We start from the raw sequence: 24,875 nt of genomic DNA, 5'->3' as shown, positions 1-24,875 counted from the left end.
TGCTGGGCACCCCGCTCCCCCGATTCTAAGTAAGCGGTCTGAGAAACACCCATGCCTTCTTTGTCGCTAAAGGTCTTGGTTTCCTTCTTCTAATCTGATTTTGTGGACATACATTTTAAAGTTTACTTAATACATTACATGCTAAAATCCATTTAACTTTCAGATATCATCGCATAAGTGTGCTTTTAACACAGAAGACATTAACTCATACGATGGGGGAAAAAGAAACATGGATAAAATATTGTAAAATCCACATAAAACCTTAGGTTTTAATTAAAAACCCTGGTCTTCGAACAGCCAAACCCCCACAATAAAAACAATTTAAAAACCAGCTCAAAGAGGGAGGCCTGACGCTGCTCCTCTACACTTTTCCACTCCGAGAGAGGCGGCATTTTTGTCTTTAGGACCATACTTGGCATAACGAAGAAATTCACTAAGTCACTAGGTATTAAACAATCACCTGAGTTTTATCCCATCCCAGGACTAGTAACTGTCGTTGGGACCTCATCTACCCCCTAACTTGTCTGAAAGTGAAAGTTTTCTTTTTCTTTCTCAGATTCAAAGGGAATAGTAACTTTAACCCCCGGCGCCAGTCACAGTCTGATGTCCCAGGTAAGTCATTCTGAGCCTTGGTGTTCACTGCTCTACAGAGGGGAGGGTTCTCTGGGTCACTCTGCCCAGTGCACTAGCTGCCCCTTCCAGACCACTTCCCCTCCCAGCCTGTGGTGAACCCAGGAACCAGCAGGAGGTGCTGTGTCGGGAGGCGCTGCTCAGAAGCAGGATGTCGCTTCTCTCCAGGAGGCAGCCTGGGCTTTGAAGTCGGTAGGGGATGAGAGCAAGTTGGTGGGAAGAGTTTCTGAATAATTTACCCTGGCCTGCTATATCCCCCATCCATTAAAACCCTCACAGATGGAGGTCGTACCCCAGAGCTGCCCTCCACATGCCCCAGCCGTGGGGGAGGGAGCTGTAGCACTGACAGGTGCACACCGGGCATCTCAGGGCCAGCTGTCACCCTTCCCTGGGCCTTAAGTGCAAACCTAGAGGAAAGGCCCTAAACTTCAGACCTAAAGTTTTACCCCGTCCTAGGACACTGCATGTCAGGCGCCCCACTAGGGCTGCAAGGTGGAGGCAGGCGGTCAGAGCCTCACGGGAGACAGATGTGGAGCCACAGGCACCAGGAAGAGGGAAAGCTGCGTGGGAACCTGAGCTTCCCGCTGCCTCCAGGTAGGCCTGTGGCAGGAGAAAAGAGGCAGTGGGGTCAGGAAGCTGTGACCTTGGGAATGTTTCTTAACCTCTAAAGCAGGCGTGTCCAAACTGCGGCCCGCGGCCAGCTGCCGTCCGCAATCCATTGTTAATTGGCCGGCAGCAAATTCCAAAAATATACTTAGTTTACTTAAATAAACCAGGTGAGGCGATAGTACTTCACCTTGAGTGAGTGGCCCGGCTGTTTGCGTATTTTACCGCATTTGGCCCTTGGTGAAAACCGTTGAAAACAGTTTGGACACCCCTGGTCTAAAGCCTCAGTTTGCTTCTGTTGATGGGTGACTTCGCCGCCTGCCTTGAGGTGTTGTGAAGATTGGATGATGTAGTGTTTATCCACACAAGGCAGCCACCAGTCACGCTTAGGGAAGTGAAGAGAGCTTGCAAGGGCCTTGGAGGGGTGGGTGAGGGGAGCAGTGGATGGTCACAGGCACAGGTGAGGCCACGGGGGTTCTTCTGAAGGCGATGGAAGCCTGGACGGCGTCTGCGCAGGAGGAGCCGCGTCTCAGGAAATCCATTGGCGTCAGATCAGGTTGCAGGTTAGATCACAGCCCCTGCAGGGTCCCCTTCCCGGCTGGTCTGTCACAGGCCGTCTGTGTAGTGCTTACCAGGTTGGCTTGTGGAACCCGACTGCCTGGGTTCAAATCTCAGCTCGCTTCTCGCTGGCCGTGAGGACCGAGGCAACTGGGCTTACTTCACAGGACAGTGGGGAGGTGGCCGAGGTGCCTGACCCTCAGCGAGAACTTAGTGTGGCGATGACAGGAATTACATTTCCAGCTCTAGGCGGCCAGCATGCGTAATGACAGCCCTCCTCACCTGCCAGAGAAGTAGGGTGACTTTCCCGAGGAACCCGGAAGCCCTGGGCTGGCTGCGAGCCTCAAGCTTCGCCGACAGCCTGGCTAGGGAAGGTGGAAAGGACCGAACACCGGCCAGATGCTGCCCCAGACACTGCCCGTATGTGCCCCCTGGGCACAGCACCCACGCTCTGCACGTCTCCGAACCTGTAAGACGCCATGCAGGGCTGAGCACAGGAGCTCAGGACTTTGCTCGGCGCCCTGTAGGAGGCGGCCCAGGGCCTGCTCCCAGCCTTATGTCTACGACTCCATCTCCCAAACAGCAGGTTAAACAAAGAAGTGAATTTGTAAGAGGTTAACAGGGCAGAAGTCTGGGCTGGAGAGTGAGCGAGGGTGTCAGAGCCCACCACTGTCCCCGCAGTGGGCCCAGTCCTGACTCTGGGAACCAAGGGACGGCAGTCCACTCCTGGTCCTCTGCCTTCCCCTGGTTGCCTGCTGCAAGCCGCTGGTGGCCTGTCCTCAAGGGCCTGCAAATACCCTTCCTCTCCTGCAATACCGCAGCCCACCCCACTGTCTCCGTGTATGAGGGACTAATAGTAGAAGCAGAACGGGAACTGTGACTGCCATTGGTTCAGACTACAAAATGGCAGCTGTCTTCCTGGGCAAAGAAGCCGTCCCTTTAGGAACTGATGTCCTCACCCGCTCCAAGGACCTGGCAGAAATGGAGCCAGAGAACAGGCACTGCTCCTACTTGCAGTTCTAAAGCTAACACAGGCAGCTTTGTGTCAAAATGCCAGCAAGCCACAGGTCACCAGGACTTCACAAGTGTTAGGACGGCTGAGCAGCACACGCAAAGCCCAAGGACACTCGCTGGCACCCAGTGCCATGCCAGAGCTCAGAACCCGTGGGGCTGTGGTCCCCAGGCTCGAGCTTGCTGCCTGGCTCAGCAACCGGCCACACCCCACGATGCGTCCTCTGAGGGCCCACTGCTCCCACACGTTTCCACATCTGCTTCCAAGGTCCCAGCCGTCTGGACTCAGGAAGCCCTGCTCTTCTGCCCTGGTCTCCCTCCAGAGGTGGCTTTGGGGGTAGCCCACGTGTCCTGATCAGAGCCAGCCTTTCTCTGTAGCAAGAGGGCCTTTATCCCACGGTTCCTTGGACCCACAAACCTATCTAGTCAAAGGCCAAAGTTGGGGAAGGTTGTGTGCAAGACAGGGCTGGAGCCTGTATTTCCTGAAAACATTGACAATTGCCTAAACTCGCTCTTAATTTGTTTTCCTCCTGCCAATCGAAACGGGACAGACCCACATCTGCTGGACGAAGCGCCACGGGCACTCACGGGACCCCACGGTGCCCTCTGGTGGCCGAGCCTGGAGTGGCTCCGTGGGAAAACAGGCTGAGCTGACAGCTCTGTGCCCAGGACACCCTGCTCCTGCCCCAGACCCCCTGCTCTCTGGACACCACCTCCACCCCGAGTTATGCACGCTGCTGCTTGAGGGGTTTCTTTCGTGGGGGGAGTGGAGTGGGATGGAAACGAAGATGAAAGCAGGCTGGACACTCGTAAGATAACCTTCCAAGGCACACCAAGGCCGAGGCCTGTACTCGGAGCTGCCTGCTTGGGGAATGGCCTGGGAGCCTGCAGTGGCCGCCTGGGAAGGCCAGCGCTGCTGGGGGACACACGTCACTGGCCACATGTCCCCATTATCTGTGGGGAAAAGGACACTTATTGAGGCATTTTGCCCATTTGGTGGTGGCCGTTTCGAGGCTAAAGATGGCTGCTAGATTTCAAAACACCTCTAGAAAACAAAGCACCTCAAAAGAGCAAGTGACGTCCTGGTGGCTGCAGCCCAGGCCACATTCACCCACTCAATCTGCTGTCTGGGGACAAGAGGAAGTGTGGGAGGGACCGAGGCTATAAGCAGCCTCCCCAGTGCAGGGCCCACAGGCTCCAGAGCCAGCAGGACTGCAAAGCCAGGTGAGGTGTGCTCTTCACTGCAAGGTGCAGGCCCAGACCAGTCCACCGCCCCTAGGACTGGCCACCTCCTTAGTGCAGCAGCGACACTGACCATCACAGGCCACCACTTGGCACTGAACACAATTCCAAGGGTGCCATAAGCAGCCGGTGAATCAGGACAGGTCCAGAAGCTTTGAGCCGGATCCTGGGAGCTTATGAAGCCCTGCGTGCCAGAACCAGACCAGGAGCTGCAAACTGTGCGCCACACCCACGGCCAGCCCTGTGCAGCTCCAGCCTCCTCCTGTTCTCACCTGGTGACTGGCATTTGTTCCCAACGGTGTAACAGTCAATCTGTCAGTGATTTTGTTACACAAACCGATGAAATGTGAACACTTGTTTTTATAAACACCAGATTGAGCTCCATATAAAATTTGCTGTTAAATATCGATGAAACTCTCATAAAGGATTGAAGAATATTAGTACCATGTCTCCCTTATAAGACCTTACTATATTAATTTTTGCTCCAAAAAGACGCATTAGAGCTGATTGTCCGGCTAGGTCTTACTTTTGGGGAAACACGGTATCTAGAATTGTAAAAGCATTCTACAAGTTAAATTCCTTCACGTTTCTATTCTTTAACCATTTCAAAGGAAGCTCACACTGAAAATCACTGATGGTAACGCGTTATCGGAGCAAAGGTCCTTGCCTCCCGACAGCAATTTCTCTCAATTTTAGTGTTTACTAAATGGATATACGAGGTCTGACAATTAAGTTCATGAACTTGTTGCAACAGTGTTGCTAACCTTTTTTGACATCAGAGGGATTATTCATTATGAATTTGTACGAACTGGACAAACAGTTAACCAAGATTCCTATTGGGAAGTGCTGAAAAGGCTGTGTGAAAGTGAGACGACCTGAACTTTTCACCAATAATCCATGGCTCTTGCATCACGACAAAGCACCAGCTCACACGGCACTGTCTGTGAGGGGGTTTTTAGCCAGGAAACAAATCACTGTATTGGGACACCCTCCCTACTCAACTGATCTGGCCCCCAGTGACTTCTTTCTTTACCCGAAGATAAAGGGAATATTGAAAGGAAGACATTTTGATGACATTCAGGACATCAAGGGTAATACGACAGCTCTGATGGCCATTCCAAGAGAGTTCCAAAATAGCTTTGAAGGGTGCCAGTTAGGCGCTGGCATCGGTGCACAGCTTCTTCCCAAGGGGAGGACCTCAATGGTGACTGTAGTGACATTTAGCAATGAATTATTCAGGATGAGTTCGAGAACTTAAATGTCTGACCTCATACCTTCAACTTAGATTAAACTAAACATCTTTTTCACCATTTGACTGTCAAGCTACCATATGCAAAGGGGGCTTTCTGCCATCTGTGTTCCCACTGGAGTCATGGGCAGACCACTCAGTGCCAGACAGGAACTAGATTTTCTTGGGGAGAGAGGGTGTTTTTGGCTTTTACTTTTAGTAGAACAGGTAACTTATTTCCTCAGAAAGGTAACGTTTTTCTCTATTTTCCCATCCGAGAGGAAAGAGAAGGAACAGTCCTCTCTGGCTTTCACTCACCTGGAATAGACCAAATGACCTCCTAAGTCCATTCCTGTCGCAATGCAGCAGGTCACCCTGAAAATAAAAGACACGTCTAAAGCCACCATGTCCCAGCCCTTCCCCTCATACAACTGACCCAGAAGCAGCAGGGAGCTGGATAATCGGCTGCTGGCTGTGTACATGCTCCACGTGGACTGATACAAATGCAGGGGGATTCTTACCCCAGCAATCTTGAAACATGAAAATTTGTTAACGAAAACTTGGAAGAAATGCAATGTACACTTTACAGATTGACTCTTTATGCTTTGAAAATGGATTTACAACAGTTTTACTTTATACAATGTATGGTTTAGGTAGCTTTTCAGCAACATTTGTTACACAGCGATCTGCAAGGCTGTGGCCCTGGTGCTGCAGCCAGAGGGGCCGCCGACCCTTGTGTGAGCTAAGGGACGGCAATACCATCGTCACTGTTCCTCGGCTCCTCTTCCGAACGGGCAGTTTCATCAGAAGGGGACTCTTTTTCTGCATCGTTATGGCGAGACCACTTTACCACAGGTTCGTGCCTGGCGCACACCAGCAGTCAGTTACTGGTGGCCACAGGCAATGACCCCTGAAACACTCGCCATCCATTCTATCTCCTGTTACAGAGTCAGGGCACCTATCATCACGCCAGGCTGTTATGTGACAGGACGCCAGGCAGGGCCGAGCTCGGGAAAACACCTATGACCACTAGATAAAGTCGAACACCCATCAAGATGGTAGGTGGAAGAGGCAAACGTGGTTAGGAAGGCCTTCTGAGCCAGTGGGAGGCAGGAGGAGCCAGGGCTCACCCCTTGCAGGTGGCGTCCACCCTCTCAGCCTTGTCCCGCAGACACCGGGTCAGCTTGCCTTTTACAGTCGTACAACAACAAATCTCAGATACGTCTCCCAAAACACAAGATCCAAATTGCCGTCTTCATATTTCGTTTGTAAAGCTCTGCAGGGCAGAATACAGCAGGGAAATTCCGGCTTTTACCAAGTCCACACCTTGCTGTTAGCGTTAGGTTAACCTTGAGACAGAAAAATGAGCCCCACCTCCCCTGCGGGAGCTGCTCTGAAGTTGTCAAGCAGCACCCCCCGCCCCCGGCCAGCCCCTACACACAGCACGCCGTCAGACTTGGAAGGAAAATCAGCAAGCGGCTGCCGAGGTGCGGTGGGGGCCTCGTCCACCCTTCGGTGCCAAGCTCACCAGATCCTCTCCAGCCACTGACCCTCAGGCTCAGGCCCCAGCCTTCTCTCAGGGATCCCTCCTCACAAGCTGGAGGACAAAGATGGAAAGTGTCAGCTCCGTGTGTCACTGCGTACACAACAGACGGCACCGGCTGGTGAACATAGTACTGGCTCAGAGGCCTAGAGACGCTGCCCGGCCTTGTCGTCTACTGTGTTTCCCCGAAAATAAGACCTAGCCGGGCCATCAGCACTAATGCTTCCTTTGGAGCAGAAATTAATATAAGACGCGGCACTATATTATATATATTATACCTGGTCTTATATTAAACACCCAGCCTTTAATATTAGAGTAAAATAAGACCGGGTCTTATATTAATTTTTGCTCCAAAAGATGAGCTGATGGTCCGGCTAGGTCTTATTTTCAGGGAAACACGGTAGGAGCAGTAATTCTGGGCCAGCACTGTCCTGAAGTTCTGTGTCACAAGGTCCTCACATGGGGAGCGGAAGGTTTCAGCCCTCCCTTTTCCCTCTCCCCACAGATGTTTTGGTCGGGACAACCTATAGGTGAAGAAGATGGAGTGTGTGTGGGAGGGTGTGTGGGGGGATGTGTATCACATGGTCACACCTCTCCACAGGCAGAGGCTTCTTCTTGCAGCTGCCGGGTCCCCTTTCAAGCTGACTTTCTCAGTGGACCAGGGACAGTTGGCGTCCTGTCCCAATGTCAGGGGGCTCTAAGAATGTGGACATTTAAGGCCAAACCACCATCGCTCCAGATCGCGCTCTGGAGATTCTTCTCTGTTGGCCCCTCAACCCCCATCAGACAAGGAGAAACATCACAACAACTGTGGGAAAGTGCAGACAATCTGGAGTCTTAAAGAGATTTAATCACACAAATTGCATAAAAGGGGTTAGTACATTAAAACTCTGCCACATCACAAACTGCCGTTTCTTTTCTTTTTTTTTCTTTCAATTAAAGTTCTACTAGTTCTACCCACCTTCAGGTTTATGGCTATAGAGAGTGGAGAAAACCAGTATTAGCAACAGAACAGGAAAAGGCGAGCAGGATTCTGTTCTGGCCACAGGCTGTCTGCTCTGCTGCCTTGTAAAGAACAGTCCTTTGTAAGCAAAGGAGTGGAAGGCTATGGGTCACCCACAAACACAGCGGCGGCCGGAGTCAGGAGGATGGGTGGCGTCCGGAGGGCAGAGCCCGGCTGTCCCCAGCCTCCCTCAACCCACACTGCCCAAGCCCTTCGGTTTCTCTGACATTGAACCCTAAGCAGACTCCCTGTGAGCTCAGATGTGACATCATCACCTCACAGGAGGGCTGACGGGAGCTGGGAGTAACCTGGCCACATCCTGAGGAAGCACGGCTTTAAAGACAGGTGCTACTCCTTGAAGACTCGGGGGCGGGGTTCCTTATCAGTGGGGACTGGCCGTGCCGTGGCCCACAGCAGAACCGGACACACAGGAGTCCCTGGTGCTTGCAGCCTGGCTGGGCAGAGGCAAAAGCAAGCAGCTCCCTGGCAGAGGAAGGCACCGCAGTCCCGCGGTTGAAATAAGCAGCGTGTAGTATTCTGTTTGGATGGAGGATTTATTCACAAAATGAACCGCAACATTTCATACAAGCTACCGAAGAACAGGAGGAAGGAAGGGCAGGAAGAAAGTCAGCTACAGCTGTGGCAAGCGCTCAGAGCAGTCCCTTTTCCACGCCCCCAGCTCACTGGTGACACTAGAAACCAGACGTCTGCATTCTGCACACCAACCAAATGCTGAAGCACCAACACACCATTTGGAAGTTTGTTTTGTTTTAATTCCAGCCACTGAAACCAACATAAAAGTTATTGCTTAGATAAATAAACCTAGTCTACAGGGAAAAGAAAAGTGGGTAAAGAAACAAACAAAAACCCCAAAAGTGAAAAACTTAAGCTCCCCAATATGGTAACAGAGTAAACAAGAGAGAAATTCCTCAAATGAGGATTTACTGGAATTTCTGGTGCCCTCTGGGCATTGAGACTGAGTTGGACTCGTTAAGCCGGTAAATCCCAGACAGAGGTCAGATTTTATGCTGGGCATGAAGAGGTGTGAGCTCCACTGCCTTCCAAATCGTGGAAACCCTGCAGAAACAGTCAGCATTTCAAACCTCGACAACCACAAACAGCTCTTAAGGGAAAAAATACAAAAGGTGTCAAAAATTTTTTTAGTTGTTTTTTCTTTTTTTCAAAGAGTTCTGGAAAAACGATCCGTAAGGAATAGAAATAGCACCATTTACAGGCTGGTCTGGGCCCCAGTCCTGCAGCTTTGCAGAGAACTGAAGGGGTCGTGGGAGAGTCCTCAACGACAGTGAGTACTGAGCGGGGTTTGTGGGGTTACTTCCGGCTCAGCGCGTCCTTCACAGTGCAGACCACACAGACGTAGTCCTCCTTCTCTGCCATCTCTGGAGAAACACCAACACAGACCTGGTGAAACCACTGGTTGCAGCTGCCATCACACTGGACCCAGTCCACCTGGTTACAAAGAGCAGGGAGACGGGGTTTTCAGAGGAAAAACGGGATTCAAAACTGGGCAGGCCGGCCTCGAGACATTCAGCCATTTGCCACTAACGGCCGTTGTCCCAGCACTGGGACTTCTGGCCCGCCAGCCAAAGCCATTGCTCCAGTCGTGATTGCTCTGGGCTGGAGACTGCGCTGCCCTGTGGTGACTGAGCAAAGGGCGTTACATCAGCCTCCCTCCCACCTTCTTTAGCGCTGGGACGGTGAAAGCTGAAGGAGCAGGAAAAGGACAAAGGGAAGAAGAGAAGAGAAGAGTTTCTTCCAGGAAAGGGAGAAGACCCAGGAGCGATGGTAGGAGCAGAGGTGTCAGCAGGGGAGGGCTGACAACCCTTTCAGAGCAGCTCAAAGCAGGTAAGCGAAGAGAGGGACCCAGCGAGGTAAGGTCCAGCTCACAGGGTTCCTGAGTTAGGGGGAAGCATGTCCTCTACGGCCCACACCTCACTGACCTCGTCTCCTTCCGGCTGCAGACAGCTCACAGCCGGGCAGATGGCGTCATCCTCCTCAGAGTCGTCCTGCTCGGAGTAGGACGTGTCTGAGGGCAGGGAATGGGTTTCGGCAGATGGGGCTGCCTCAGAGCTACGCTCTCTCTCTAACTGGGGATTGTCCATGTCCTTGGGGCGGCTCCGTTTGATTTTCTTCTTTCTGGGGGTCCGTATTTTCCTCACGCGATCCCTCCGCTCACTGGCGAGGCCTTCTCTTTCCAGGCGTCTCTTCAGTTTCCTCTCCAGGCCGTTCACCCCATCTCGCTTCCCGCGGCAGCCGTCGTTCTGGGTAGAGGATGGGCAGACTCCATTTTAGCCTCAGGTTGGCCTATGAATGAACTGGTGAGGCTGTCGGAGCCGTCTGAAATCAGAGGGGCCCCCATCGACACATCACCCCCGCCCATCCTGCCAGTGCTGCCAGAGTAACGCTGGGAGAAGGAAATGGGAGAGACACTATCAGCCGTCAGTGAGCCGACCGGCCAGGAGGCGGGGAGGTAGATGCCTATTTTCTTCTTTGTTCCAAATCCACGAGGATGTAACTGACTGCTATGAGGTTCATCCTATGACCTACAGACGTCTAAAGAACCATGCTAATTCCTTCCTTTCGTCCACCTGTCTGTCCCAACAGGACCCCCGCCCCTTACAGGAGGAGGAGCATTAACCGACCATAATCGACAAGGGTGCCTGACTATTTGGTATCACGATGACAAATAAATTCCTAAATGCCAGTACCTGCCCTCTGCCCTCGTTAGGGAGATTATTCCCTCTCCTGACCATGTTCTCAGGCCTTCAATGTTACAGGTTGGTCAATTCCCAAACGGACAGAAAGCAGCGTCTGTCAGGTGCCAGGAAACAGGACATTCCAGTGTCCCCTTAAGCAAACCCGCGCCCACATGGTCCTGCCCACAGCTGTCTTGCTGGGCTTAGAGTGAGAGCATTTGCTGAATGTTACCTCCCAGAATATCTTTGATTTTTGCAGCCTCTACCCTAGCTATACTTGCATTTCATCTCTACAGTGTCTCCCTTACAGAAAAACAAGGACGCTGCTTCTAGCTGTCACCACGTGGGAATGATGAGAAGCACCTCGCTACAGACTCACTCACTCACGGTGACTTGAAAACCAGGAGCGACCCGGTGGGGCGTGCCAGCGCCTGGTGGCCAGCACGTGCCTGCTCCCTGGCACAGTCGGCACGCGGTTCGGGGTCACCGGGGCCTCCAGTCGTGAGCTGTTCAGGAAGCACTCCTGCAGCAGCTCCCCACCGACTGCCTCCCAGACACTTGCCTTCTCACTGCTGGGTCTGACTGGTGAGCTCCGGCCAGCTGGCTGCACAGAGCTGGGCTTCGCCAGCAAAGTCCGGTAAAGTTCCTGGATTTCGGGAAGCGACACCTGGAGCAGCTGCGCCTCCATCAGCAGCTCACTCACTTCGGCGCTGATGCCTGCAGAGACCGTACCAGCGTGAGGCCCCGCCCGGCGCCCACACCGCTCCAGACCCGGACTCAGCAGAAGGCTCACCCTCGTGCCTCCACCAGCCGCTCCTTAAACGGCACCCAGCTCAAGTTCAGGTTCACTTCAAGGGCCTCAAGTCCCCCTCCAGCAGAGCCCCGTCTAGATGTTCTAAGTCCTCCGATGACACGGGCAGTGCTAGCTCTACACTGAAACCCTCCGCACTCACTCCCTGCTGACGCAGAAGAGTCCCTCTGTCTTGACAGCTTTCAACAGAAGGCACAGAACAGGGACCCTGGGCAGGGGCCTCTGTGACATGGTGACGAGGGATGGGGTCAGATCAGGACTCCAGTTGCTGCTTCAGGCACAATTCATGGGGCGGCACTGACAGGTAAAGAGAGGCAAGGAGGGGGTCGCTTCCAGGTGGGGCTTAGGTCTAGGATTCCCTGCAGGTAATGAAGGACCACGGCAGCCTCTGACTTAGCCTGGGGTGGAAATGCTGGTTACCCTCTCGGCCATGAAGGCAACGGATGTAAATAAAGACCTCCTCTCTGTTTCCTCTGCATTGATAAGCCTTCAACTGTGATCCTTCTCTGCCTTGCAGACACATGGTAACCTGTATCCCACATCTGAGGGTCAAATCCTTTTCTATGATCTATAACAAAAACCTACCACTCCACCCACCACCTGTTACTATCCATCCTTCAAAACAAAACTAAAAACAAAATACAAACCGTGGAGGGGGATGCGACTCCGTCCAGTAAGGAAGGGAGAAGGTGAATACGAGGTTCTGCTGTCCCGGTCGTCAGGGGAGGAAGCGGAAGTCGTCCCAGGAGGCGGAGATACCTAATGGGAGACCGCACTTTGTGGGGGGCCTTTTCCAGGGCCACCAACACGCCACCAGCCCAATGAAAGCAGCCAGGGTTAGCAGACAGGCAGCCCAAAACACAGACTGGACTTTCCCGAATGAAAGGTGGCTCCTGGCATCTTAGAGGTGACCAAACCAACCCTCGTCCACACCATGCCCTGGTCCTCCTGGTTTCACTTGGACAGATTTCAGAGAGCGGAAGAGCAGCACTGCGAGTTAAGTCACTGTCGCTGCATGAGAACAGGTCATGCAGCCTTGTATCCCTGTGTAATTCTCCTTAGGAAGATTCTAACATGGTGAACACAGCACCCTCTGAGTAAACCAGCTGAGGAACTGCCATTATCCCTCACACCCACCTTTCCACCTTCTTCATGTTCATTTGAGGGCAAACACTCCTTGGACCCCAGATCAGAAAACTGTTTCTCAACAGCTGTGTCCTTTCCTTGTACTAATAAATTCCTACCGTACTTCCCTGCAAATGAGGCCTAGCCGGACAACAAGCTCTAATGCGTCTTTCAAAAGACGCATTAGAGCTGATTGTCTGGCTAGGTCTTATTTTCGGGGACACACGTGAGCACATCTGGTATAAAGAAAACAAAGGTCTCGACTGGAGGCCGCCCAGTCACAACTCGCCTACGCAACAAAAATCTGATTCGTCCCAGCTAAGTGCCAGGCGCTGTATTTCAGAAGCCTAGGAAAAAGGTAAAAAACGAGGCAATAAGCATGGCAGAGAGCGGTCTCCAGCCTGCCTCTAGATCTGCTGAGCACGGATCCCAGACTTCATGTCTGCGTTCCCCCCTTGAGCACAGGCAGCTGTGACGTCTCTGCTGGAGAAACCTGTGTGGGTTGAGCCCTCAGGGGAACTCATGAAGAGAGGGACATTCTTTTACTGCAGCCATTTCCACAGGAGACAGAAACCGCTGTGATACCAGGGACACTCAGAAGAGTCTGGCTTTTGGCAGCAAGACCACAAATGTTCTGAAACCTTCTGCCTGTCCTCTGAAGAGCAGACACCCAAGACCAGAAGCTTGCTCCTCCTCTCAGGGAAACACCACTGGGATGGCCCTCTGCTTTCCTATTCGCAGCTTGCACGAGAGGACAGAGGGGAAAAACAGTCAGGCAAAAAGGCTTCCCACACCCAGGTATTACGTACGAGTCTGGGCCCACACACCTCAGTGTGGGAAAGGCTCTGCCTCACGTGTGTGCGTGAGGTCTGCTCCACACTGAGCACCTGAGACACAGTCCTGGCCACCTGAGGCCACCTGGTCGGGGCCCAGGGGAGTGGAGGAAGGGGCGGCTCACCTCGCTGGTCTCCGCCGCCTGCCCTGCCGGGGCCTGCCGCCTGCTCTGTGCCAGTCCCGGACCCGTGCGGCCGTGTGCGGCCCTGAGGCTCCCTGAGGACAGCAGGTGCTGGGCTCTGTGCTGCCAGCTCACGGTCCGTTCGATCATGTACCGCAGAGCGTCCCCCTCGGGGAGCCGGACCCGGATCCGCTGCAGTGAGGCCAGCAAGGGCAAGACCTTCTCTAATGGGGGCTTCTCGGACCGCCGGCAGTGGGGACAGAGCCAGAGGCCGGGGCCCTGCGCAGCCCCGGGGAGCGCCACGCAGCTGGCGTGGAAAGCATCTCTGCAGAGTTCGCACTGCATCATTGGCGCGGCCGGCGCCTTCTGACACATGCACACCCTCGTCTCCACGTCCGGAACGGGCGACAGCCACTTCCCCTCGTTGGCGAGTCTGAGAGACTGCATGGCTTCCATCTCCCTCAGGCGAGCTTCCCCCAGCGCTGCCATCTGACGGGAGTGAACAAGGAGGACAGTGTCACAGACCACGCCTTCTCCTGGGCACCGAGGAGACAGCCTGCATCCAGACCCTGGCTCTGCCCACCAGCATCTGAGTGACCCTGGCGACACACCCCTTGTGCAGGACAAGAAGGGAGTGACGGTGCCCACCTACCTCACAGGCTGCAGTGGTGACTGCGTGACAGACGTGTGACTGCACACGCTTTGCCTGGCACAGTCAACACTCAGGGTGAGGGACTACCCAACACACACCACTTCTTAAAAGTCCTGCTTCCTCGCTCATTTACCTCCTGGAAAATGTACTTCTCTTGAAAGCCACAGACTTTTGGTTTCACATTCTTCGAGCACTAACGTTTCCTCAGTGTGTTAGCTTGTGTGTTCCCCTGAAAAGGTACTTGGGTGGACAGGTCTCCTAGGGCACCCACCACACAGGAGCAGGCCACGCCGCTGCCTGTCTCTGACACTGAGGCCGCACATGTGTGCTGGACAGAGCAACTGTAGAAGATGACACTGGACCCCTCGTGAAAAATTAAATAGAAATGACTTTACCAGACTTTCTTACATGCACAGACATGCACACAGGCCTGACGAGAGTGAAAGGAAATTGTTAGGGCAAAGACAAAAAAGCAAGATGTTTTTCCGCAGAAAGCAGCAAGTATATTCCTATTGCAAAGTCTTTTCCTCTCTATTATCAGAGCCACGTCCCAGGAAAGTGCCAAGTTCAGTGAAACCTGTATGAATGACTTGAAAACACACAAAAAAGAATCAAGTTCACAGGGAAAGGCTGGAGTGGTTCTGACCAGTCTGTGCCAGCTGTCTATCTGGGGCGTTCACACGACACAATACGCACCCACTACATATGTGTACAAGGCACCCAGACCTATCTAAGTGCAGGCACCTCAGACTTAAAGAGAGGCAGCGTCTGAAGGTGACAACTTCCAAACTGGCTATGTCAATTAAGCCACTGCCACCTTTAACTTACCATCCCCTTTCCTCAACAAAAGACTGGACTACTAGCCGTCCCCAGAACCCCCCGCGATAATCACAGATAAATGGGGAAGCGCACCCCTTTAAAACGGATCTTGCCCCCCTCGAGAGATAAACGTTACAGGCCACAGGAACTTTCCTAGTTCTATTCCCAAGTCCTGACAATGTTAACTTGTCACAGTTAGACCATTCCCAACCATCACATTTGCCTACCGGCAGCAACATGACTCAGGAGATGAGGCACCCTGAGTGCTTAGGCCAGAGTGAACCTCCGTTCTGTCCTTTTGGAGAAGAAAATGTGTGAAGGCCAAAAGATCCGTAAGTAAACTGGGTAAGCAAACCTTTGGTATATGAAAAAACACCCACTTATTTCTGCAAACAAAGACCAAGTGTGGGCAGTACGTCTGGCTCAGTGGTGACAAGGGGCCTTCCTACAGGTGAGAAACGGAGGGCAAACGACTACTGTCATTCCCCTAAGAAATAACAGGGAACGGAGGCGCTCATAGATGACGGGCTCACAGTCCAGGCGCTGAAAGACACAGCAGCCAAGTTCAAACCAGTGTTCCCACAGCTGGAGGTGGCTCCTTAAAAACACCACAATTCTGCCCAGGCAGCAGAATCTGACGCGAACCTGACTGAATATAGAGATGCCCAGGAAAGGCTGTGTCAAAATGCATAAATAAGACAGTCCTACGTCCATCACGAGAGAGACTAGGCTGCTGCGAAGGAAGAGGGGGGAAGGTGCCCCGTCCCGTCCTAGCAGCAGGTGTACTTCTGATCCAGAACAGGCAATGGTTTGTGCCATTACAAGCATCCAGGTGGGACTACATCCAACTGAAAAGCTTCTGCACAGTGAAGGAAACCATTAACAAAAAGCAACCTGCAAAATGGGGGGAAATACTGGTAAATCACGTATCTGATGGGGGTCAATCCCCAAATTACAGAGAGAAGTCATACAACTCAGCAGCAATAAAAAAAAATTAAAAAAAAATCCAATTAAAAACCGGGCACAGGATCTGAATGGTCACCTTTCTAAATAAACCACACAGATGGCCAACAGGTACATAAACAGGTGCTCAACGTCACTCATCATGAAGGAAATGCACATCAAAACCACAGTGAGATATCACTTCACACCTGTTAGAATGGCTGTCATCAAAAAGACAAGAAATGTCACGTGCTGGCGAGGACGTAGAGAGAAGGGAACACCCTGTGTACTGCTGGAGGGACAGCAAATAGGTGCAGCCCCTGTGGAAAACAGTATGGAGGTTCCTCAAAACATTAAACATAGAACTACCTCATCATGACCCAGCAATCCCACTTCTGGGTATTTAACCAAAGAAAAAGAAATCACTAATAGGTATCTGCACCTCTATGGTCCCTGGAGTAGTTCTTGCAACAGCCAAGACATGGAAACCACCTAGGTGTCCATCGACAGAGGAAGGGATAAGGAGACTGTTGCCGAGACACACAATGGAGTATTACTCAAGAGATAAGGAAGGAAATACCGCCATCTGCAACATGACGGACCTCGAGGTCATTCTGCTCAGTGACACAAGTCACACAAAGACAAATCATAATCTCTCTTGTATGTGAAATCTAAACAACCCCCAATTCCTACATACAAAAAAACAGACTGGTGGCCAGAGGTGGGGAACGAGTGATACGGATCAAGGGTCAGAGGTACAGACTTCCAGCTGTAACACCAGCGAGCCCCGGGGGGGTAATGTAACGTCCAGGGTGGCCACGACCGTTAACACTACCGGGTCGTATGTTTGAAAGTTGCCAAACAGAGTAAGGTAGACCTTAAAATTCTCTTAAGGAAGAAAGTCTATGTGTGGTGGCGAGTGTAACTAGACTTACTGTGGTCATCAATTCACAAGGTATAAATACCGAATCAGTATCTGGTTACACCTGAGACTAAAACATTTTTTAAAGCATCGAGACCACGTAGCTACCTCCGTTTGTCCTGACACTGTGCTCACTGAACATGAGCTGGACACGGCTTCACCTTGCAGAGGCACCATCTTCGCATCAACAGTGCTTTGCAAAGGCGGACTTCCTCGCATGTCCAGGATCCCTGGCCCGACCCGCAGACACGCCATGGCGGTTTCTGGGGGGCCCCTAAATCTGCTGCTGCCTCTCCAGCGGAACACTTACATTCGCCAATTTTCAGAAAGTTTTTGGCAAAACTGAGTATTTGTAAAATTCTCCTTCTACTTGCCCTCCCAAAACTGTAAACAAGGAAGAGTTAGAAACTACCCTCCCCGAGCGACACAGTGGACACGAGAGGCCCATACGCACAGCGGCGGCCGTCTCCTTGCTCTCGGCTAAGGCCCTCTCCAGGTCACTCAGACTCTCCAGTCTGCTGCTTCTCTTCTTTCCACTTGGCAAGGGCTCCTTTAACTTTCTCTGCTTCCTCTTCGATCCCCAAAGGCCGATGTCACACCGAGGACACAGCACCTAATGTGGGACACGGTACAAGCACTGATGACAGGGACTTCAGCTGCAGGCCCAGGGAGCCTCCAGCCAACCCCAGGCGTGGGGAGGAGGCGAAGCCCTCAGTGTCTAACATTTTCTTTAGAACATGCGGCCCTGAGGCTAGAAGACTCCTCTGCAAAGGAAGGAAGGGGAAGAAGAACACCTCACAAAAGACGGACCTTGAGTCCAGATTCAATCTAACGGTGAGTAAAACTGGGATCTATGTTGACTCCAGTCCCCACTCGTGACCACGAAAAGCCCAACGACTACGCGTTATGAGAAGTGGAGATCAACGGGTGAAGCCTGGCCAAGGCTCAAAGTCCAATCTCAACACGGACTAAGGCCTGAACGCCATGACAGGGAGTCCTTCCTGAGACACTGTGTGTCTGGAAAACATCACTAGAAGCTTAGAAGCATCTCTCAGGCTCTGCTGAAAACAGTGACTCATGAACACAGACCAGGCAGTGACGCCACCCTGGGCGGAAGGGACTGCATGCTTTGCCCAGCCAGGTGACCCAGGGTTTTGTCACAGGCCGGATGAAACTTACCTCCAAGAGAGAGCATGGAGAATTCTCAATCAAGAACGTATTGGATGCACACTCTTTCCAAGCCTGAACCTCAGCGACCAGCGATTCCAGTCTCGGCAAAGAATTCAGATGCACGGGGATACAGCGGCCTCGCGTAACAAGTTCCACGAGTGCGTCTAATACTGGCACACGTCCTCCAACCTAATAGAGCAAGAAAAACTGTAGTGACTTAGAAAAAAGAACACTTCTGTGTAAAGTGAGGAGAGCCCAATTCAGAATGGGCCCCCTCTACGACTTCAACATGTTAAATTCAGACGGGTATGGACGAAACCCACCAGCTAACGGGGCTGTGGGGGTCACGACATGTTCTTTCACTCAACAGATGATTAAAGAACCCAGTCTGTGCTGGACCCCAGGGAAACAACTGTGAACACAAGGCACACTGTGGCTCCTTTATTTGGACTATGCCCTTCTCAATGCACTTGTCACATTGTTCCCCGTGGACATTTTGAGGGGAGAAAAATCATCATAAATGTAGATTGGTAATAACTCAAGACTTTCATACTGACTTACCTAAATATAAGCAACAAAACAATTTACTCCAATCTACTCGCCAATGATGAGCTGAAGTAACTCAGTATAAATTACTCAGATGACTCAGTAAAATGAACTGAGAAAGCCCATGGGTGCTCAAACGTGAACATTTCTTCAGAATCATCAGGAAAGCTTGTTTAAACAGCTTCCTGAGCCCCATCTCCAGATGTTCCGATTCAGGTCACCAGAGAAAGGCCCATGAATTTCTATTTCTAACACATTTCCAGGTGGTGCTGGTGCTGGTGGTACTGGGACCACCTTTGGAGAATGAAATACCCAAACTGGGGGAATAAAAGCCTTGGGCGGTGTGAGGGGTGGGGTGGACATTAGTGTTAACCACCCCCAGCCTCACAGAACAGGTCATCCGGGCGCCTCCTGTGGTGATGCAACTGGGAGAATACACAGGACCACACCATGTCTGACCTGAAGCCATCGAGGCTTTGAAGCTCACTTCCAATGCACAGGAAATACAGACCAGAGAACACACCGAAAGAAATAACCAGACGAACATCCCACAAGGTAAGTGTCTCGGACAATGACACGAAAAAAAGGAGCATGGGCAGGAGAACGTACAAGACTAAGAGAAACTTAACGAGAGTCCTGGGCTGACAAGCAACAACAAGGGACATTCTGGGGTAAACTGGAAAACTGAAGATAGACTAGGCACATTGATGTTTCACTGCCTTTGATACTTATTCTGATAGGACTGAGACTGAAAGGACATACTCGTAAATGTTCTGCTGGACACGTGAAAAAGGGGACTGTCCGTATGGCCTCATTTTAGAAACACATGGAGTCTTCTTCGTGTGTGCGAAGCAGATCACTGGCAACACCTTACAATGAACAAACCACTGAATCCAAAGGGATTCCTTGTTGGTAGGCTTCTACCAGCCCCTAGATGTACGTGTGATTCAAGTCCGGGGCCAGCCTGCTCTTTCAGGAATGAAGCAAGACGCTCCTGCTCTCCCTGCAGGCCCTGCTGCAGGCCCAAAGCTAAGCAGTGTGCACATGACAAAACACGAAGAGAGTAACCTACCCAGAAACGTACCCCGTCTGACTTCACACGCTCACCTCTCCTGACTGCAAAGAGCTCACCCTTCTCCCATCATGAGTGAAAAGGGGGACCATGGCTTCAGCTAGTTACTACTGTCCCCCACGTACAGACAAGAGCCTGCACGTACAACTCCCATTAAGGAAGCTGACACGCATGGTAAACCCTTCCCTTGGTTTTTCTTGGCTAGGCGGGGTCACGCCTTAACTGTGTAGTGATGTTTATCAAACAACACGTCTTCTCTTCCGTATTAACTAGAATAGAAGCCCAGGTGTTTTGTTGCAAAACAAGACCTCCCTGTTGGGCATTTCTTGTTAGCAATTAGTTAATCAGCACTGCGTACAATGACACAAACGTTCACAAAACAGTATTTTATTCCGAGAATCTGAGGCTACAACAAAACAGAACTTAAGACTCAAAGACAATAGAAACTTTAAAAATGTTAAGACATAGCCCATTAAATAATTCAAAAATCTTTTTTCTCAGCAGGTCCGTAAGACCTACTGGTTTGTGATGATTAGAGAGAGCATGGCTCCCCCGCCCCATCAACCACTTTTCAAATAAAGTTATCTAGCTGAAAACTGGGTAATTCCCAGCATGCCCTGCCTGGACCTTCATGACGCTACCAGTGAGTTCCAGCTTCTTCTTTCACTTGCAAGCCAAGTCGGTAATGTCACCCGCCCAGTGGGCCACAGGTTCTTAGCGCTACCTGCCTTGGACCTTGCTACATTCCACTGCTTTGGGAGGCTGGGGAGGCACTTTTCAGCCACAACATGGTGAAGTTTCTGGGCCCTGAGACCAAGGCAAGCCGTGTAATCAAGTAACTGGAGTCACTGCATCTGCTACTCCAAGCTGCTGACAAGCCACGCGAGAGAACCATTCATCAAAGACAAGAAATGACATGTCTCTCCCAACTTCACTTTCAGCACGTTCTCTTCGACCCCCAACCAGGAACCCGACTGCAGTGGGCGGCTTTCAGCACCTGCGCCGACTGCTCAGGACAACAGGTAGACAAGGACATCCAAGTGCGGACGGCCGGGAACAGAATGAGCAATGTGCCCCCCAGAAATGGTTGCTCTGTGCAGTGAGACCCAACATACACCCTTCCACTGTCCAACTCTGGCTCCTGACAGACACTCTGGCAGCCAGGCGTCCGCTTCCTGACACACACCTGCAGGGCCTCCACGTCCCGAAGCCAGTCCCGGGCTCTCTGCACAGAGTCTCGCAGGGCTGCCCCGCTGGGCAGGTACGCAGGGATCTCCTCGATCTCCTTCACGGCCGTGGCAAGGCTGCTGAGCGAGTGCCGCGGTCTGCAAAAGGGGCACAGACACTGCTCAGCATGCTGTGTGACGGGTCGTTTTCCTTGTGCCTTACAGGACGAACTAGAAAAGTCATTTCAAAGGAAATCCAGTCCAGCGAGTAATTTTTTTTAAATGGCCGTGACTACTGGGTATCACAGTAACGAGTTTCCCATGGCCACACAAGATTTCAGAGCATCTAGGACAAAGCAACTGACAGCGTGAAGCATGTAAGTTCTTATTCCTCACTTGATGCTGGTGTAAACAAACTTCCATTTGCAGTTTACTTCGTGATAATTTACTCTGCGTTAAACTAGACACACTGTCAATACTCACAATTTCACTAAGAAAATTAAAATTCTCTAGGATAGCAACATACCAAAAGCACAGTATGGAAAAGGTTTGGACTCTGTTCAATGACCACAACTGCAGGATTACAAAGAATGTCTACAACTTAGATTAGTTTTTCATACTGGGTCGTCAGCTGGACTCAGCACAAATCTGTCAGACAGACAGCAAGATTAGGGTGAGCTGGTCTCCCCAGCAGATGGTTAGCCTGAGTCCAGCACTGTCTCGCAGTACAGACAAGGTGTCCTCAGTCCCCAAGCAGCAGCACAGGTGTGCAGCCATGTTCCTTCATTTACACAACAGAGAGTATTGGCTCCGACAGTTCCCTGTAAGACGCCTTGGGGTCTCAGTCATTAACTGTGGATCCAAACAGTTCCACTTACGTGTAAATTTTTTTCTTCTCTTATCCAGAAAACAAACTCTAGAAAAGGCATGTCCATTTGAACCATTCATGTCATAATCAGCGAAGTAAGAATTCCACCCCCTCAATGCCAAGCAGCTCTTTCTGCACTGTCTACATGCACAGCTGCAGCCGCTGAGCGGTCCCAGTCTGTCACATGCCCATGACTGGGCTCCGTGCGCGAAGATGGAAATGCCACCCCGCCTCCCCATGGGAGAGAGTGCCAGCTTGCTTTCTCACCTGGCTCGGAGGAGACTCCTGGCTTTGTCATCCCAGTGCTCTGACACTGTGAGTAGCTCCTGAAGTCGGGCCATAGCTTTCTCCACGGCTGAGTATGGGGCCAGGCCCACCCCAAGGTCTATGAGACGTCTCATATCATCTAACGTAAGGGAGCTGGGGTCGAGGCAAGCTTGCTGCACCTCTTCTAGCCAGCGGGCCTGCTCCACACGGATGCGCATCTCAGCAAGCTGGGGAAGCTCAACATCAAATTCAAGGCTGACATCCAACAAGCTCTGCAGCTCGGCAGCACTGGGCATTTCCTCAGAGAGCAGTTTCTGGCTGTGCTGTTGGAAATCTTCTACACGACTCAAGAGCCCCTAAAAAGTCACAGGTTGTGGCATCACAACAGCGGCTTCTTTCATACTTAGACTCAACGCATATTCAACGTGAGCCTCTCCCGTCCTACTTGATTTCAGCAGTAATATGGGTAAATGAGATCATACTTAAGCCAACTGACAGCTACAACGAGCCAGATAACAAGACCTTACAGTGCCTGCAAGGAGGAGCAGGTGGTCACCTGCAAGGTAAAACCCCCCCTTTCCCACTCCTTCATAGGCCTGTCATAATCTCTTCACACACACCCCCCACTCAATGTGTTATTAAAAAACATCTGCAAGTAAATGTACAAATTAACTCTCCAAGACGATGACGACTTAGTGGTGCCGACCACATATTTACAGCCCACAGCGTTCCCACTCCTCTCTCACATGCATCCATTACCTTCAGCAACGGTGTCTGACTGAGGACACAGGGAAGAGCGTACAGCTGCGTCACAAACTGTCGCAGCTCATTCACCGTCAGCTGATTCTGGGATTTTCCTCCACCCGATCGGTACCTGTCAAGATAAAGGCTGGGCTGCCATGACAACATACAGACCCAACACTCCCAGATGCAGAAGGAAAAGCCAGCCAGCAAAATTCTGTCAGAATACACACCTGGTCTGCCTTTTGCCGTTGAGCAACTGCTGTGCAACAGTGGCACACTTCTCCGCGTCCTGTGTGACTAAGCGAAGGTGACGTAACAGATCATTGTCCGGGAATTTCTTCATTTCAGATTCTTCAATTAAAGCCTTCAAACTGACAAGGCCTAGGAACAAAGAGGAGGTCGTCTTTCCTATGACCATCACGTTTCTTTCGAATGGTGCAAATGTAGAGGGGAGCCGCTTTTATCAGTTCTGACCTATAAATACTTGCAATGCTTTATGTCATTAATAAATCTGTACTTTTGATTGGGGTGGGGGCGGGGGCTGAGGGTGGAGTGTTTTTCAACAAGTGCCTCGAGTTGCTCTTCAATACGGAAATGTTTATGAAAGGGAAAACAACTGGCTTGTCAAAACAAGTAAGTGCAGATTCTCCCTGTGCTCGAAGCACTTCCTGCCCTGCATTTACTCTGCAGCTGACAGGTAACCAGTGTGCTCACACAGGGATCCTGCGTCCTTCCCCTCAACACGAGAGGGCAGAGCTCTGCCCTGTCAGACTATAAGGAAGGAAAGCAAGTGAAAACACTCTGAAAGAGATGAAGGGAAGCAGTGACTTTCAAAGGTAGTAATAAGAGACAGAGGCTTTGATTAGAACAGGAAATGAAAAAGCAGCACGTTAGAGACTCCTAATTTAATGGCATGCTGCCTTTATCATGAGCTCTAATTTTAAAAAGTTTTTCGAAGGTTCCATATAAAATGGGAAATGCTTCTGTCTCAGACACAAAGAGGAGTGATGGTTCTGCGTCCCGACCTTGCACAACGTGTGTGCCATTTGCAGTGAAAGCACCCACTGTCATCTTTACGCCTTCTCTGCTTGTGTTCCGGAAGCCTGGCCGCCAGCACAGAGGGCTAACCAGGACCACGCCGGGCTGTGCAGCTGACTGGTCTGGCTTCATTACAGCAGCCCCCAACTCGCCAGTCGCCTGTCCGGCGTTCTACACCACATACTTTTCTTCTTGTGGATCTTGGCCTCCAAAGCCTCATTCACATTCAAGGCCCATTCGTTGTAGGATTCTGCTCGAAGCCTCAATGCATTCATCATCGGGTGGAGGTCGTCCAGAGTGTACCTGTACCTGGAGACGGGAGGGCAGACTCAACTCGACATGTGTGGGTTTGGAGAAAAGCAGACGTTTCACAATTCATAATTCAGCCCCGAAACAAGGATGGCACTGAGCTTTGATTCAGGATTTAGTGTTTTCCACAGGGAAAAGCCCATGCTTCCTACTCACCGCAGTTTGTACTTATATGGAGGACAGGAACACAGCTCCTTCACATGATGCAGGCAAACAAGCAGGCCAGGTTTACAAGAGCAGGAGATGGCAGACATGAAGCACGTGGTTTTGCATTTTATACACTGACGCTCATCATCTGGCAACAGCTCAAAATCCATCCTTTCTGAATCAATGACTCCCTAGAATAAAATATCCTTCAGAGGCCTCCAAAGGAGAATATAATCCACCAGCCCTCAAGACAAACATGCAATAGTTAAAAAAAAAAAAAAAAAAAAAAAAGCCTTCTCAAAATAGGGAGTGCAGGGTTAAAACTGTGTGGGGTGGAAGTAACAATGACCAGCAAACGTGGGAAAGACAGCCTACTCTACTTATATGGGGAGGACCTGTTTTGGGGCAAGGTAGGTCCTTATGTTTGGCCATTGTGATGTGAATAGGAAAACAGTAATTAATAAATAGCAGTACTATGAAACTGTTAAGATTACTGTTTATTCTACCCCAAATTGGCCTTGTCCATGCTTTGGGTATAGGTAAGAGCAAAATAAATGTATATACTTTCTACTTCAGAGTAAACACTACCTAGGGCTTCGGAGTAATACCGCCCTTGAATTCATAAGAAGAACAAATATAAGTAAAAGGAAAGAAAATGGGGAAGTGGAAACACTATCATGCAGGACCTGCTCAGGATGGGAAGGTGCTGAGTGGCCTAGAGCCTCTTACATGAAATGTTACTGGAAGGGATATCATTATCTGAAAAGGTTCAACAATTTGTGCAATA

The 24,875-nt window shown here is 51.1% G+C and overlaps 1 protein-coding gene across 1 annotated transcript in view; it reads right to left on the bottom strand.

Annotated features, from left to right (window-relative positions):
• Nucleotides 1-7,648: 7,648 nt before the first annotated feature.
• The window catches only part of KDM5B (lysine demethylase 5B), a 50,164-nt gene continuing 32,937 nt past the window's right edge, over nt 7,649-24,875 (bottom strand). Inside the window, exons 15-27 of the mRNA XM_081039186.1 lie at nt 24,098-24,279; nt 23,817-23,941; nt 22,825-22,975; nt 22,610-22,724; nt 21,851-22,206; nt 20,736-20,874; nt 17,941-18,120; nt 17,216-17,374; nt 13,430-13,915; nt 11,994-12,105; nt 11,098-11,252; nt 9,780-10,100; nt 7,649-9,288 (exon numbers count right to left, since the gene is read on the bottom strand). Of these exons, the coding sequence (XP_080895312.1) occupies nt 9,151-9,288; nt 9,780-10,100; nt 11,098-11,252; nt 11,994-12,105; nt 13,430-13,915; nt 17,216-17,374; nt 17,941-18,120; nt 20,736-20,874; nt 21,851-22,206; nt 22,610-22,724; nt 22,825-22,975; nt 23,817-23,941; nt 24,098-24,279 (2,619 nt within the window). The 3' untranslated portion in view covers nt 7,649-9,150. The remainder of the gene's footprint in view (nt 9,289-9,779; nt 10,101-11,097; nt 11,253-11,993; nt 12,106-13,429; nt 13,916-17,215; nt 17,375-17,940; nt 18,121-20,735; nt 20,875-21,850; nt 22,207-22,609; nt 22,725-22,824; nt 22,976-23,816; nt 23,942-24,097; nt 24,280-24,875) is intronic.

Source organism: Rhinolophus hipposideros, assembly GCF_964194185.1.
Source record: "Rhinolophus hipposideros genome assembly, chromosome: 26".
NCBI lineage: Eukaryota > Metazoa > Chordata > Mammalia > Chiroptera > Rhinolophidae > Rhinolophus > Rhinolophus hipposideros.
Note: the sequence above shows the minus strand (reverse complement) of the source record. Positions and strands in the feature narration are given on the sequence as shown.